General features: G+C 37.0%; 1 protein-coding gene and 1 pseudogene across 3 annotated transcripts in view; one reads left to right on the top strand and one right to left on the bottom strand.

The window, feature by feature from the left end:
- LOC132022155 (annexin A2-like) overlaps positions 1 to 3,803 on the top strand; it is a 7,322-nt pseudogene extending 3,519 nt beyond the window's left edge.
- Positions 1 to 16,528, bottom strand: part of PUS10 (pseudouridine synthase 10) — a 77,066-nt gene extending 60,538 nt beyond the window's left edge. For 2 of the 3 annotated variants that reach the window (XM_059406019.1, XM_059406017.1), the window contains exons 1-4: positions 16,311 to 16,528; positions 11,911 to 12,051; positions 8,742 to 9,005; positions 7,899 to 7,985 (exon numbers count right to left, since the gene is read on the bottom strand). In XM_059406019.1, coding sequence (XP_059262002.1) covers positions 7,899 to 7,985; positions 8,742 to 9,005; positions 11,911 to 12,036 — 477 coding nt within the window. In that variant the 5' untranslated portion in view covers positions 12,037 to 12,051; positions 16,311 to 16,528. The other variant, XM_059406018.1, reaches the window with a different exon arrangement.
- Positions 16,529 to 16,742: the final 214 nt, after the last annotated feature.

Genomic DNA, 16,742 nt, shown 5'->3' with positions numbered 1-16,742 from the left:
ACACACACACACACACACACACACACACACACACACACACACACACACATTTATTATCTTACAGTGCTTTAGGTCAGAAATCCAAGATGGGTCTCACTGAGCTAAAATCAAGTTGTCAACAGGGGTGCATCCCTTTCTGGAGGATCTAGGCTAGGAGACTCCATTTCCTTGCCTTTTCTAGCTTCTAGAGGCCACCCATATTCCTAGTTCCCTTCCACTGTTTTCAAAGTGAGCAACATTACATCTGAGCGTTCTTTCATAATCACATCTTCCTCTGACCCTGACCTCAGAAGAAAGGTGCTTTTAAGGACTCATATAATTGGATTGAGCTGACTCAGATAATTCAGGAAGCAGCCATTCCTGCTTCATCCGTTACATGGCCGTTGTTTTTCTAACAACTTATGTTTACTCCTGTTAAATAGCATCTTGTTAGATTTTCCCTTTTTGTGAGATCTTTTGGATCTCAATTATAATACTCAGTCTATCTGCTATATTCTCAATTCTATGTCATACACACCTGTTGTGAGTGTTCCCATTATATCATCACTCACAGAATCATGAACAAGATAAGGTATGAGTAGCCTTGCAGGACATCAGAAATCTCTCCAAAGTTCTATGATTCTTGAATTTCAGTGTGCACTTTAACTCTAGAAAGGCTTCTGTCCCCCATATCTAGAGATTCTGATTTAGGAGATTTAAGACAAGGCCCAGCAACCTGCTTTCAACACCCTTCTCCAAGTGAGTTTCAGATCTGCAGAGGAGTACACTTGGAGAAATACTGTCCAGTTTGAAATCACTTATTAATCAGTTCATTTTGGGTAATGCCAGGCAGGTACAACCCACCCAACTGTCTTCACATTCTACTCATGTTTCCTGCCACTTTCAGGAAGTTACCATAAGAAAGAAACTTGGGGCACCTGGGTGGCTCAGTCAATTGGGGGCTGTGTTCAGCTCAGGTCATGATCCCAGGGTCCTTAGGGTTGAGCCCCACATAGGGCTCCCGACTCGGTGGAGAGCCTGCTTCTCCCTCTCCCTCTGCCTGTCGCGCTGCCTACTTGTGTTCTCTATCTCTCTGTCAAATTTTAAAAAAAAAAAAAAAAGGAAAAGAAAGAAACCTGCTCAAATGACTAGCTGAATTTCAGTCACACAGGGGCTTTACCCCTACTTTCCCTGCTCTATCAGTCCTGCTAGCCTATAAAAGGAAGAAAAAATGCAGACATAATCTGTTGTTAATGAATCTGTGTGTTGACCATGTGTTCCTCATCCTCAGTGCCTATGATGTACTCTAGCTCCTCATCTAGAATCTTGCCAGAGTTTTAGGGTCAAGCTCACTAGTTGGTAGTTAACAAAACCACCTTTAGAAAATTGAAACTGCTGGGGCGGCTGGGTGGCTCAGTTGGTTAAGTGACTGCCTTCAGCTCAGGTAACGATCCTGGAGTCCCAGGATGGAGTCCCACATCGGGCTCCCAGCTCCATGGGGAGTTGGCTTCTCCCTCTGACCTTCTCCCCTCTTATGCTCTCTCTCTCTCTGTCTCTCTCAAATAAATAAATAAAATCTTAAAAAAAAAGAAAAAGAAAATTAAAACCACCTTCTCTGTCTCCAGTCATTTGGAAAATCTGCTATCCTTTAAAAGCTCTCAGAGATCATGGACAACTGCAGGTTCTTTCTGAATCCATCCTGGAATGTCATTCATTCAGTCCCAAATACCTGAACCCATTTAGAGAAGCTTTACCATGTGGAGCTTTCACTCTCCCTTACTAGCCAATGATCAATCTAGGGATGCCTGGATGGCTCACACAGTTAAGCCACTGCCTTAGGCTCAGGTCATGATCGAGTCCTGGGATCAAGCCCCTCACTGGGCTCCTTGCTCAGCCGGGAACCTGCTTCTCTGACTCTGCCTGCCACTCTGCCTGCTTGTGCTCAATTTCTCACTCTGACAAATAAATAAATAAAATCTTTTTTTAAAAAGAAAGTATTTTTTTAAAAAATGATATAGATATATCGCATTTAGGTTGAAGATCATTTTCCTTGACAGAAAGGACAGAAGCAAAATTAAGATTTTTTAGAAATTCCACTTTCTCTGTTTCATTCATCAATAGTATCAGTTCCGAACACATCCTCTTTTTCATCTCTTGGATAACTTAAAGTACCCCCCCCAAGTCTTCCTTGGCAATTCTTACAAGCCACTACTCATTCAAGATTTTATTTTCCAGTTGCTATTACAGAGCTAAGCCTCCTTCTTACATTTGCATTACTCTGGCTTTCATGTATCCTGTTTTGGAAACTGATTTCAGTTTGGCAAAAAAAAAAAAAAAAAAAAAAAAATTGGAGCCGGATGATATATACAAAGGGGCTCATTAGGCTAGTCTTATTATTTTTTAAATTTTCTAAAATAAATAGTCAAATAAGTACATATAAATATATAAATACAAATGTTTATGTAAACACAGAGAGAAAGAGATGCCCCGTTGTCTTCTTCATTGGGATGTGCTTTTTCATCCTTAAACTTTCTTTTATTGGTTGGGATAATTCAGTTTTAATTGAAGTGTGAATTGTACTTTCTCTGAACCCCCGATATTTTTATCTTCCAGCCTAGATTCCTCTGCCATTTTTCTTTGCTTTTTCTTTGCATTGTTTGACATCTACCTCTCAAAAAGGAAGGATAAAGGGCTCCACAACTAGGGGTGATTGCAGCTCTCGGCACCTGGCCCAGCTTCAAACTGTTTATTGTTCAGGAAATTCTCTGCAAGCTCAGCTTGGAGGATGATCACTCCACGCCCCAAGTGCATATGGTTGGTCAAAGTATACAACAATTTTGATGTTGAGCATGATGCTCTGAACACTGAAATGGCCATCAATGAAATCACCAGAGGTGAGGATGAGGTCACCATTGTCAACATTTTAACCAACAGCAGCAATGAACAGAGATGGGATATTGCTTTGCCTACCAGAAAAGGATCTAAAAGGAGCTTGAATCAGCACGGAAATCAGCCTTGTCCAGTCCCTTGAAGACTGTGATTTGGGGCCTAATGAAAACACCTGCTCAGCCTGATGCTTCTGAGCTGAAAGCCTCTATGAAGAGGCTGAGGACTGATGAGGACTCCCTCACTGTGATGATCTGCTCAAGGACCAACCAAGAGCTTCAGGAAATCAATAGGGTCTACAAGGAATTGTACAAGACTGAGCTGGAGGACATAATTTCTGACACATCTGGTGACTTCCACAAGCTGATGGTTGCCCTTGCAAAGAGTAAAAGAGCAGAGGATGGCTCTGTCATTAATTATGAACTGACTAAGCAAGATGCCTGGGATGTCTATGATGCTGGAGTGAAGAGGTAAGGAACTGATATGCCCAAGTGGATCAGTATCATGACCAAGTATGTATCACCTTCAGAAAGTATTTGAAAGGTGCAAGAGCAAATAGCCCTTATGACATGCGGAAGAGGGTCAAGAAGGAGGTCAAAGGAGACCTGGAAAATGCTTTCCTGAACTGGGTCCAGAACATTCAGAACAAGTCCCTGTATTTTGCTGACTGACTGTATGACTCCATGAAAGGCAAGGGGACTCACAATAAAATCCTATTTAGAATCATGATTGATCATGATCTCTCTCAGTGAAGCAGACAGATTGGAAATTAGGTCTGAATTCAAAAGAAAGTAGAGCAAGTCCCTGCATTACTGCATCCATCAAGACATGAGGGTGACTGCCAAAAAGCACAGCTATACCTGTGTGAAGGGGGAAGGGTGACTGAGGCTTACGACAGCATGAACATCCAGGAGTGGTGCTCCTTTGTTTCCAGCTAACAGTTCTAGAATATAGCCCTGCGAGGATAACATTAGCATCACCCCTCCCCATCCTTATTTCAGTTGCCTAAGCACTGCCTGTTTCTCATGTTTAGTCTCTTCTTTTAGCCAAAGAAATGAACATACCAAAGAGTTGGAAGTGAAATCTATAATATGAAATACTTTGCCTCTTGTGTACTGTGTCATAAACAGATGAATTTTTACTCTAAAATTTTAAACTGAATTTTTCTCAAAAAAAAAAAAAAAGGTAGGATACATTTAATTATGCCTGTTTCTCTCATCCTATCAGGAATACAAATTTTAAAAAGTTATCAGTTTATTATCAGACTAGATTATTTCTGCCATTATCCTTTAGGACAGTGGTTCTCAAAGTGTCCTCCTTTGTAGCAGAACCAACCTCACCCATGAGCTTGTGAGAAACACAAATTCATGGGTCCCACCAAACTACTATATCAGAATCTTTAAGGAAGGGGCCTGGGAAACTCTCCAAATGAGTCCGACGCATTTTAGAGTTTGAGAACCACTATTTTATTCAAGAGCTGTCGATGTGCTTTTAACCAAATGTGATTTCCATCAAGTCCCTAGACACTGGGAGTCTCTCATACTACTGTAAACACTAATAACCTTTAGGACTATTTTATAATCTGTAATTCATTATCTTCTTCCCTTGGCCAAAGGTCATTCAACACACTTCCATTCCTGAATCTATCTCATTTCTCTCTTTTTTATTCTCCTCTGGATGGTGTTCAGCATCCTTCCACTCACAGGATCTCAAATCTCAATGTAGGTAAATAATTTCTTGCCATACCACACTATTATATATTTCCTCTTAACACATTGGACTCTCATAAAAAAGTACCCTAACATTGCTATATTCAAGTGATGAGCCCAAATCCAGAAAGTCATCATGACAGTCATGGCATACTTATTACTATCCCTTATAATCTCGACTTTATCATTCATATTTTGTTTTCTGTTATAAAGATTTGGAGACTCTAAGTACTACACCTAGCTAGAGTCCATATTGTTGTCTGTTGTGAGTTTCTGGATACTGCTCCCATTTATTCTGTTTACCATGTCTTACTTGATGTCTAACAGGTTTTACCAGTTAATCTGCTTGTTTTTATCCTCTCTAGCAGTATTTAATCTAAAACTGTCCTAACCAGATCATTTCCTAAGAAAACACACACAGATGTATTCTACCTCTCCCTCCATATTCTCCAAAACTCAGAGAAGACGTTGATTATATAATCTGCAAGCTTTTCTTCCTAAGCTTTCAAATTAGTGCTTTTATAATTATGATAAATAAAAACTATAGCTGTAGCCAGAAAGGGATTGATAGGGCTGAATATGAAGGAATTAATAGAAATTTAATAGTTTGATTTTTTTTAAAAAACCCTTACTTGAGGTCATCCTTTTTCTTGGTCCTTTTGTAAGCAGATACATAATACCACCATGCTGATAAAAAATTATCTGGTTTCAAATCAATACTCCTGTGATCATAATTTTCTACTCTAGAAGTGGAAACACTGAATCATTCAAAGTCACTCAATTGTATATTCTACTCTGAATTATGAGACAACTAGCATGAATCAACTCCAACATAATAATTTATTGTACACACAAATAAGTTCTAAGTTTTACAAGATCTAAGTTGAAAAACTACAATGCAGAAGAAACATGTCACTAGAGAAGTCACAGAATTTATATTCAAAATGTTAAGAATAATCTGAAATGTGTAATTTGTTTAAAATAGGATATGTAACTAGTTAAGTTAACTAGTTTGGAAAGCAATTTATATTCACTCTACATAACATATCTCAACTCCAAGAAAGTAACAAAAGACAGCAATAAAGAAAGTAAGCAAACATAATAATAGTAAAAAATCACAAAATGAACCATAACCACAACTTATTAAAGAAAACTGGGTTCTGAAAATTCTATACAGTGTGTAACACTGTGTACTTTTTGAATAAATTATCCTTAAGAAATCAATGAGTAAAAATATACTACTCAATACCAAGGAAAACAATGAGTCACATAACACACTATACTGTGGAAATGTATTAATTCCCCAACAACTGGAATAGTCACATATTTCCGTTAAATAGTTTAGTGGTTAAAATCAGTTACAAGAAGTAAGTAGAGGTTTTTTTTTTAAGATTTTATTTATTTATTTGACAGAAGGAGATCACAAGTAGGCAGAGAAGCAGGCAGAGAGAGAGGGGGAAGCAGACTCCCCGTCGAGCAGAGAGGCTGATGCGGAGCTCGATCCCAGGACCCTGGGATCATAACCTGAGACGAAGGCAGAGGCTTTAACACACTGAACCACCCAGGTGCCCCATAAGTAGAGTTTAATCAGAATAATTCTTTTAAAAAAATAGCATTTTCTATTTCTAATATGGAATATAAGAATTCCATAAGTATTCAATAAATATTAAGTGAATATGTTAAAATGATCAGTTAAGTGATAAAAATGGAAAATATAAATTTTAATGTCAAAATATAAACTCTGAGAGAAAGAATTTGGTGGCAAGATATATAACCACACTCAGAAAATATGCTTCTTATTTCTAGTTTTGTTACTCAAACACTGCAACTTTTTATAAGCCACTCAGCTTTCACAGTCTGTTTCTTGCTACCAAAACTGGATCCTGAAAATGACCTATCAATGAGAAATGCTTTGATGATTGACTAGAAAATGATTTTATGTGTTTATAATCCTCCATACATCATCATCCCCTTTCTCATATTTGTTCCGTCATCTTGCCATTGACAGAGATACTACTTAAAACCATTCTACTCTTCTTCACTTCCCAGCTCTTCTCTATCATTCATCTAGCTTCATCAGGTCTTAAATCAATCTTCAGCCTTTTGGGAGCTAATAAACATATTATTTGCTCCAACATATTTTGTTCAGCCAAAGAAAGTGATAGTATGAGATATAATGTTCTAGTGATGCTTTCAGATTCTTACGGAAAAGACACACATGTAAATGGATATGTTTAGAACTCACTGTAATTTGAAATTACAAAGGTCATTTTCCCTATAGGATAGTTTTATGTTTTCATGTCAGTTTTGACACACAAGAATGTTACAGTAATAACTACTATTATTTTTTTCACTTAACAAAGGAAAAAAGTTAAAATAAACATGAGGCTATTTCCTTCCCTTTTCCTGTTGACTAAAAGTGGTGCCATTTTTTTACATTTTACTCCAGAAAATAAGATTCTTCATAACAAATGACCGTATCCCCGGACCATTATAACATGCATACATCTATCTCCAAAACATATCTGAAGTTCTGGTCAAATATCTTTCTCTTACCAATATGCCTCATACAGATCTAAAGTTTAATGAATATGTGCTATAGAATGAGGACCTTTATTTTATTTTTTTTAAAGATTTTATCTATTTATTTGACAGAGAGAGAGATCACAAGTAGGCAGAGAGGCGGCCAGAGAGGGGGCAGGAAGCAGGCTCCCTGCTGAGCAGAGAGGCTGATGTGGAGCTTGATCCCAGGACCCTGAGATCATGACCTGAGCCGAAGACAAAGGCTTAACCCACTGAGGCACCCAGGTGCCCCAAGGACCTTTAAAAAAACAAAACAAAACAAACAAACAAAAAAAAACCACAGTCCTTTCAACAGCCTAAGGAACACTGTCTTCTTTACTAAGTCTTCAAAAAGTGACTTAAACTAGTCACTTCAAACTAGAAAATAAGAGAAATTCTCTGAAATCTCTACCTTTCAATTCCTTTAGAGGACTTCTGACCTTTGGGATTTTCATGCTCAAAGGCACTATAGTTTTATTATGTAACTTCCCACAGAAAACTGAACCATGTGATCTTCTCAGTCCTGGTGACACAATAAATATTAAAAACTAAAACAAAACAAACAAACCAACCAATCCTATGATAAACTAACTTAATAATTCATTTTCTCACCCAATCATTCAACATTATTAAGCATTCAATAAGTACAAAAAAAAAAAACCTAGAAAATACAACATTGTAAGGAATATTTTTACATCTCCATTTTTGAGATATTTCTAGCATGCATTTCACATATAATTTTATGCATTTAAATGACCTTACCTCTCTTACAGATAGTTGTGGTGGAAAGGAGACCGAAAATACCAAGTTGGTAAATTCAAACCCAGAGGCCTCAACTTTTTGGCACACCTAAAAAAGTATTACATAAAAGCATTTTTTATTACATAAAACAGTATTTATATATATAAATTCTCAGGAATTGCTGAAAATTTTACATTAATCTTCGTAACATGGATTTTTGGTCCAGGAAATGGCACTACACTTCTAAACTTTCACCTCATGGAATTCTCGTAAGCATCCCAAAAATCCCAAAATCAAGTATTTGCTAACATGACCCTGAAAACTGATATCATGAGATGTCAACACAGCCAGGACTTATTTGCAGAACAATCTGTTGAATGTCAGAATAGTTTTCTTTTAGATCACCTCACAACTTAAAAAAGATTTTTAAACAAAATTAAGCCAAATTTGGCACTCCTGACAGTTGAAAACAAAAGGCAATCCCACGTTCAATCATGTACCTTCCACAAGACTGTAACACTTGTCTTTTCAAGACACTAATAGGTATGACTAAGAGCTCTTCTCTAACTCCTTAGCTATGTTAAACAGCAGAGGGAAAAACACTATATTTTTCTTCAGTTAAGTAGCACTCATGACTCAAATACATGGACACCTACTTCATTAATTTTCAGTTATCTTGTTAATAAAAAAGTAATTGGAGAATAGTAGGCTTGTTTTATTTTTTCATTAAGAACTCTTTTAATGATCCATTGGTGTAAAACAAGTTGAAATGAATGGTACTGTTACTTTAGATACAAGAATTCTAGGCTTTAAGGCCAAAAATTTCTACATAATTGCACATATAATAAAAAACAAATTATTTACCTTTTTAATGAACTCTTTTTCACAGAATTCTTGAAGAATTCCTAGACACACATTGCACACATTTAAATTTGAGTTCTTGGAAGCAATGCTACCATCTTCAATAATGGAGACCCTTCCCTCTCCATTCTGACTCAGATTATCAATCCCATCAATCCCATCTTCTAGTTCTTGTAGTCGAATTTTCTTGGGAGGTGGGTTTGGAACTTCCAAAATTAATTCATCTTTTTCAGTTTCCAGAAATTTCTGTAGTTCATTGAGCAAGTCCTGGAAAGTTAATTTGAAAAAAGTAATAACCCTTTTACAATGACCTTAAGGTTAGGATGAAAATAGGAGTGAAATTATGATATACTGCAGACTTACACAATGTTGATTTATATCAATTTTGGAGCAATGGATTAATTTTATTAGCCAGCGTTGGCTTTCTGGGGAATTTAAAGAAAACTACCTAATGTCCACAATATGTGTGAATATTTTTCCAAAAGGGTTTCACATATTAGTGAAGCTAAAGTCCTAAAGCTGAAGCAGAAGATTCCATTAACAAATTTATCACAGGCATGATTCGTTTTACTATACTTCAGTATATTGTGCTTTGCAGATACTGCATCTTTATAAATTGAAGGTTTGTGGCAACCTTATATCAAGCAAGTCTATTACACCATTTTTCCAACAGGATTTGTTCACTTTGTGTCTCTGTGTCACATTTTAGTAATTCTCACAATATTTGAAACTTTTTCATTATTACACTTGTGACAGTGATCTGTGATCAGGGACCACAACTCGTTGAAAGCTTAGATGATGGTTAGCACTTTTTAGCAATAAATTATTTTTTAATTAAGTATGTACATTTTTAGATATAATGCTATTATATAACAGACTACAGTGTGTAAGTTCCATCTGTACTGGGAAACCAAAAAATTCATTTGACTCACTTCACTGTGATACTTGCTTTATTATGGTGGTCTGGTACCAAACCCACAATATCTATGAGGTATACCTGTGATTTGGTTTGTAGTTATGTTGTGAGGGTCATTCATTTGCTAATTTTAGTAAAAACAAACAAAATTCAATTCTAACCATTAATAAATAGAAATACAAACTGAATTTCCATTCTTGCTAGGTTATTTAATAATCTCACAATCACTAAAACATCTGTACGATATTTATTAATATGAAATCTGAAAAATTAGAAGTTATACATCTATCAAGTAAAAGTAATTTCAAGACAAGTCACTAAACAAAGGTAAACAGTTGCTGGCAATGCTGAAAATTGGCCGAGTAATTACAAAAACCATTTATATGCATTAACTGAAAAGAAGCCCTCCACTACATTCTGGTTTGCCTCATTTCTGTGACCCTTTGTACTAGAATGTTAAAAGTTGCATTCTTTTAAAACCATTCTCATATTTCAGACATTCCACCCATCTAAATACTCACAGGACTTTTTCTCTGTCTTGCCTAATTAGACAGATTTTATTGCTCACTTGTTAAATAGATGTCCTTTTAAAACTTACTCAGATTACAATTTACTGACTTTAAAGAAAAAAATATTTCACTCAAATAAATTTAATTCATTTTATTAGGACAGTAGCTCTATTTCATCTTTAACAGAAATACTAATATATACATACACATATAGGTATATTATGACCCACACAAATATGTTTATTACCTAAGTTCTATAATTCCAGTATAACATAGTACATGTATATGTATGTGTACATAGTTACATGACTACAAAGATCAAAATTTAAATACAATTTAATTAAGTAAAATTTACCAAAAAAATTGTCTTCAAATATTTTCATGTTTATTTACATAAAAGGATACAAATAAAAGTTGGCAACACTAAGTCTCTTTATTTAATATATATTTTAAATCTTAAAACATATTTTAAATATGAAAACAAAAGCATAGAATAATAGAATCATATAATGTGTCTGAAAAATGTGCAAGGAGAATTACACAAAACCAATCTGATTACTTCATAGTCATAGTGTATATAAATGAATATACACACATATATTAATCATCATAGCATATGTGTCATTTTCAAAGTGTTTTCACATACTTTATTAGAAATTGTCCCTTAAAATCCTGTGAGGTGATGTTATCATCATTCCCATTTAGAAAGGAGAAAACTGAAGCTGGAACTGGAATTCAAATCCATGTCTTCTAGCTCCAAATTCTAGGCTTTGGATTCAGACAGACAGTTCATATCCTAGCTTGCTCACTTAATAGCTGTGTAACTTTGGGCAGGTTGTTTAACCTCTCTGTGCCTCAGTTTCTTCATCTGAAAATAGAGACAATCATAGCATGTACTTACCTAATAGGTTATTATTAGGATTAGATGAGAGCTTGACATATAAAAATATTATTTGAATATTAGATATAATTATTATTTCCAAAATAATAGAAAGAACTAATATATAAGGAAAATGATTGATACCTTTAACTTCTGAGCAATTTTTTAAAATTGTAAGAAACTGAGTGTGCATGTGTGTGTGTGTACATACGGTTTAGATAGGTATATATTTATATATATATATATATAATTACTATCTGTCTCTAAAAAGAATGTCACTAATAGAATCAAGTCTACTTCACAAAATATGTTACATATTTTTTTGTGAAAGTATTCTGTTAATAGTCAAAGCTCTCTTCACATTACCATAAATGTTAAAGATCTCTGTGTATTATTTTTGCTGTATTAATAGCAGTAAATAACAATGATAACCATTTACTTCTAGAAGGTTGCAAATACCTATTTGTAAGTACAAATGGTAATACAGAAAACAGAAAAAGAAAAAAATGCAGCCAAATCCACAAAGCTTCCACTTAATAGAGGACTGTCATCCTCCTCCTGTCACATCTCACTAATATCTGGTTAGAAGTACTATTTTGTAGTATCTGTGTTCTCTTTAGGAAAGGTATACACAAACATTAAATACACCAGGGACTTCCTCCACAAAGATCCCATTACATTAGATGTTAAATATAATCACTTAAGGTTTTATGGTACTAAAAGGAAATTCCAAATTTACCATTATCATTAATTATTTTATCATAGTTTTTTAATTTAATGAGGAGTTATGCACAGACACTTGCCCTCAAATGTACAGGTATTCATTTTAGAATAGAGAAACTTTCTTTAGAAACAAAATGGAAGTACCTTGTAGGGAAGTTTGTAAGGCGCATGAAAATCCACACCACAGAATCTGAAAATACATCTTGGACAGGTACCAGTACTGAGCAATAACTGGGCCACATGCTTGTTTTCCTCCGTCAATGGAAACATATTGACTAACTGTAACTAGAAAGAAAGAAAAAGTAAAAGTAATGAACATCTTTTGTGTTCTACTTCACAGACAAGTATGTCAGCATCTTTAGGGATTAAACTAACTTTTATTTGAAAACATTATTTTGTACTCTCCAATAATAACTTTTTCATTATATGCATATTGAAACATAAACTTAAAAGACATTTATTAGATGGGCCAGATAAAAGTTTCTAATTATCAAGGAATTTAGTGTAGCATTCTGGATTATGATAAAGTATACCAATATAACTAAATCAATAAAAGGAAATAAAAATAAAAATAATCAGGGCATCTGGGGGCTCAGTGGGTTAAGCCTCTGCCTTCAGCCCAGGTCATGATCTCAGGGTCCTGGGATCTAGCCCCACATTGGGCTCTCCGCTCAGTGTGGGACCTGCTTTCCCCTCCCCCTCTGCCTGCCTCTCTGCCTACTTGTGATCTCTGTCAAATAAATAGAATCTTTAAAAAATAAATAAATAGGGACGCCTGGGTGACTCAGTTGGTTAAGCAGCTGCCTTCGGCTCAGGTCATGATCCCAGCGTCCTGGGATCGAGTCCCACCCACATCGGGCTCCTTGCTCCTCAGGGAGCCTGCTTCTCCCTCTGACTCTGCCTTCCACTCTGTCTGCCTATGCTCGCTCTCGCTCGCTCTCTCTCTGACAAATAAATAAATAAAATCTTTAAAAATAAATAAATAAATAAATAAAAATAATCAAGAATGGTTGTCTCTGAGGAGGGTAATAAAAACAAAGAATATAGAGTGAAGTTTTGCTATATTGTACCATACAGTATTGTTTGAGAACACAAAGTAGTAAAGTCAATATAAGCTTTTCCTGGGGCGCCTGGGTGGCTCAGTGGGTTAAAGCCTCTGCTTTCGGCTCAGGTCATGATCCCAGGGTCCTGGGATCAAGCCCCGCATCGGGCTCTCTGCTCAGCAGGGAGCCTGCTTCCTCCTCTCTCTCTGTCTGCCTCTCTGCCTACTTGTGATCTCTGTCTGTCAAATAAATAAATAAATCTTTAAAAAAAAAAATATAAGCTTTTCCTATTAGAAATTAAAAATGAAAAAAAATGAATTTGCCAGGAAAAAAAATCAGATCAGTCTATATATTTTACTATCATCAATGAGAGTTAAGCAGTCAAGTATTCAAAACAAATTGATCAGCAGATCTAAAAACACCAGTTATACCTTGATGAAATAACTAAATGGCAACCAACTATTAGCAAAATAGGAAGAATCTGTTCCTTATATGCACAAGTAAAACCTCCCCCCACCAAAAAAACACCCACAAATGAAATGCAAAATAATTTAGAGTAATTCTCATCTAAAACAAGTTGTTACTTTTTACAATTTGAATAAATGCCCTTAGAAACAAATTAGGGAATAGAGTAAAATCTAACATAACTCTCTCGTTGCCAGGAATGAGGTGTACAAGAATTACATTACCCAATCATTCTGTTTTGCAAAAACAGATCTTCTGACTAATAAATCAGCTCACATTACTTTAAAATGAGAAACTATCAATATTTTATAAAATAATGATTGCATGGCAATGTTGTGGGTATGGTGCTCATACAGGTAAAAAACAGTGGTGCTCCTTAATTGATGCAGTTTCAGAATTCAAATGAATTTGCTTGAAATTTGTGAGAGGGTGGAGCTCTTAGCAATTCCTTACTGTGAAGATGTGATTCTTAGAATTAGTTTGTTTTCCAACCCTTTAAAACCCACTACTTACTTGCAAGTTTCTACATGTTTGTGGCCATTTATCAAGAGTATATCCTTGACACAAAATAATGAGGAAGGTGGGTGTATACTTCAACAAAAACCTTTACCACAAAAATCAGCCAGGACTAGAAAAGCAGATTGTCCCTGGCTAAGTTCCAATTCAGGTGAATACAGTATGGGAGCTGGCAGACCAGAAAAGAAAAAAAAGTAAGACTTTGCCTGGATACACTACTGAGAACTTTGAGACACGGGATGAAAGCTCTGATTTAAGATAGCCGAAGTGTATTTGGGCTCAAGGGCATTTTCACAAAGCACACATAATATATGGAAAACACCTTGTATACAGAGAAGTTCTGTGTGGTCATCATTATATACAAGTGATCTGAATTCCTTCAGCCTGGCCATTTACTCTGATTCTGAGAAAGGGCTGGGATTCAGCGAGGGGCTGATTATCAGCATTTAAGGTATATCCCTGACTATAATCCCCTCCCAGAGAAACTATTCTGTCTCACTCTTTATCTTTTCTCTATCTTTCCATTGCTTAAGACAGGAGATTTCATTTAATTCAGAATTAACCCTTCACTCAGAAAGAGAAACCCTGGAGTGCCTGGATGGCTTAGTGGGTTAAGCCTCTGCCTTCCACTCAGGTCATGATCTCAGGGTCCTGGGATTCTGGGATCGAGTCCCACATCGGGCTCTCTGCTCAGCGGGGAGCCTGCTTCCTCCTCTCTTTCTGCCTGCCTCTCTGCCTACTTGTGATCTCTCTCCCTGTCAAATAAATAAATAAAATATTTTTTTTAAAAAAGAGAGAAACCCTTTGGTAAACAAGTGCATGAGTAAGGTTTGTTTTTGTTTTTCATAAGAAAATTCTTTCAAAAACACTCTATATCAAAGCTTTCCCTGGGGATTTAAGTTAAATACTATTATTAAAGTGGATGCTTTCTATGGATAAGATCCGACCATTTGCATAACATGGATGGACGCAACAGGTTATTATGCTAAGTGAAGTAAATTAGACTGAGAAAGACAATACCTTAAGATTTCACCCATAAGTGGAATTTAAAAAGAAAACAAAGCAAATGAATAAACAAATAAAACGCAGAATCTCTATAAATATAAAGAACAAACTGGTGGTTGTCAGAGGAAAGAGGAGTGAGAAATACAGTTCCAGTTACGGAATAAGTCACTGGGATAAAAGGCAATGATTTGTAATAGGTTGTAGGGTGGTAACAGATGGGAGCTGTATTTGGGTGAGCACAAAATATCCTATACAGAAGTTGAATCACCATGTTTATCCCTGAAACTAATATAAGTACACTTAAATTAAAAGAAAAATTTTTTAATTGAAGGAAATGGATGCTCTCTTTCCTTTGGCTCAAAGACGGAATATTTATTTCTCCGATAGATACACTTAGAATTAAGGTTATCACGCAAAGTCTATAAATGACATATTGCAATCTCTTGGCTCTGAGACGTTCCCAAACCTGTTGAGAATTAGGAAACCTCCCGTCCTAAATAATTTGAAGCGGTATTTAAAAAAAAAAACAAAACAACAACAACAACAACAAAACCTCTCCGTGTGTATGTGTCAGTAATGGCATGGTCTTCCAAACCCTCAGGATCACTTTCATTTAGCAACAATCTAGCGACTTCTCAAACAAGTTAACTTTTAAAAAGGAGGAAATGCGTTCTGTCTCAAATGTGGTCGTTTCATCTTGACGTAGAGCCTGACAGGATTTCATAAATCATCAGAAATCAGTTGTTCCATATGAGATTTATTACCCTTGAAAGCAAGCCCTGAGAAATGCCTCCCATACTGGAAGGTTTTTATCGTCGGTTGCCTTCGTTAAGGTTTTCGGTTTTCGTTTAAGCGCTTCTTTACCATAAAGAATTGGAACTAGTCACTGCAACAGAGTGTCTTCCCACGTGCCAGGATCCTGACGGGGTTTGAGTCCCTTCTCCACAAACCTATGATACCTGGCGGAGACGATGGGCTTCCTTTTCACCTCTTGGACTTACAGAAACCATTCGTGGCAAACAGAGGAGCAGGAGCATGTGAAAAAAACACCAAAATGGCCAGACCGAGTCTCTCCCATCCCGTGATCTTTTCAACACTCATTTCCATTCAGAAGTGTGTCATTCGTCTCACGGGGGTGGGGGGGTGTGTGGATTTTTCAAAGGAGACCCTCACAGCTTTCCGGCGCCACCGTTACACTTAATTGTAGAAGCTACTCTAGACGCTCGGAAATTCACCCACGGTCTAACCTCCAGTCTTCGGCCAAGAAAGCCCTTCCCCTCCTTCAGTCAGGTCCAAGAAACTCCCCGCTTACCCCTTCTTGCTAAGAAGGGCCTTGCTAACAAGGCCGTTCCAGCAGGAAGGAATCTACCCTCTCCATCCACACCTCTCCTGCGCCCAGGTCGTACCCCCACCCCTCAGACCTTCCTGCCTCACCTTCTCCCGCGACGCCGGAGCCTGAGGTTTTAACCCCTTCCGGCCCCCCAGAGCGAACGGGGAAGACTAAAGACAACGCACCTACTGCGTGTAGCAATTCTGTTCCCCGAGGAAACGAGAGCTTTAGAACGAAAGTACCAGGCCCTCCCTCAAGGGCTGAGGGAACTCTCTCCTCTTCTTGTTTGTGGGGAAACCAGAAAAACTGCCGCCACAAGCCTACATCCCACTGCCACCCACGGTGGGGTATTAGTGCGTGGGATAGAACTCCCGGCCAGAGCCCGACCAGTCCCCGAGAGGCCTCCGTGGGACTCTGACGTCTAGGACCTGGTAGTCGCTGCCAGAAATATCGATGAACGCTTACCGTCAGGTTTAGAGTGGAAATTCTTGCTAAGGCAAATAAAAAGAGAGTATTCCCCCACCCCGGTGGATTAGTGGCATCCTCCTTTCCTCAGGTCCCGGCTGGCAAAGAACTACAAACGACAACCTAAATGCCGGGGAGGGCGGGGTGGAGGA

The sequence above is a fragment of the Mustela nigripes genome, chromosome 7 (assembly GCF_022355385.1).
Source record: "Mustela nigripes isolate SB6536 chromosome 7, MUSNIG.SB6536, whole genome shotgun sequence".
Lineage (NCBI taxonomy): Eukaryota > Metazoa > Chordata > Mammalia > Carnivora > Mustelidae > Mustela > Mustela nigripes.
Note: the sequence above shows the minus strand (reverse complement) of the source record. Positions and strands in the feature narration are given on the sequence as shown.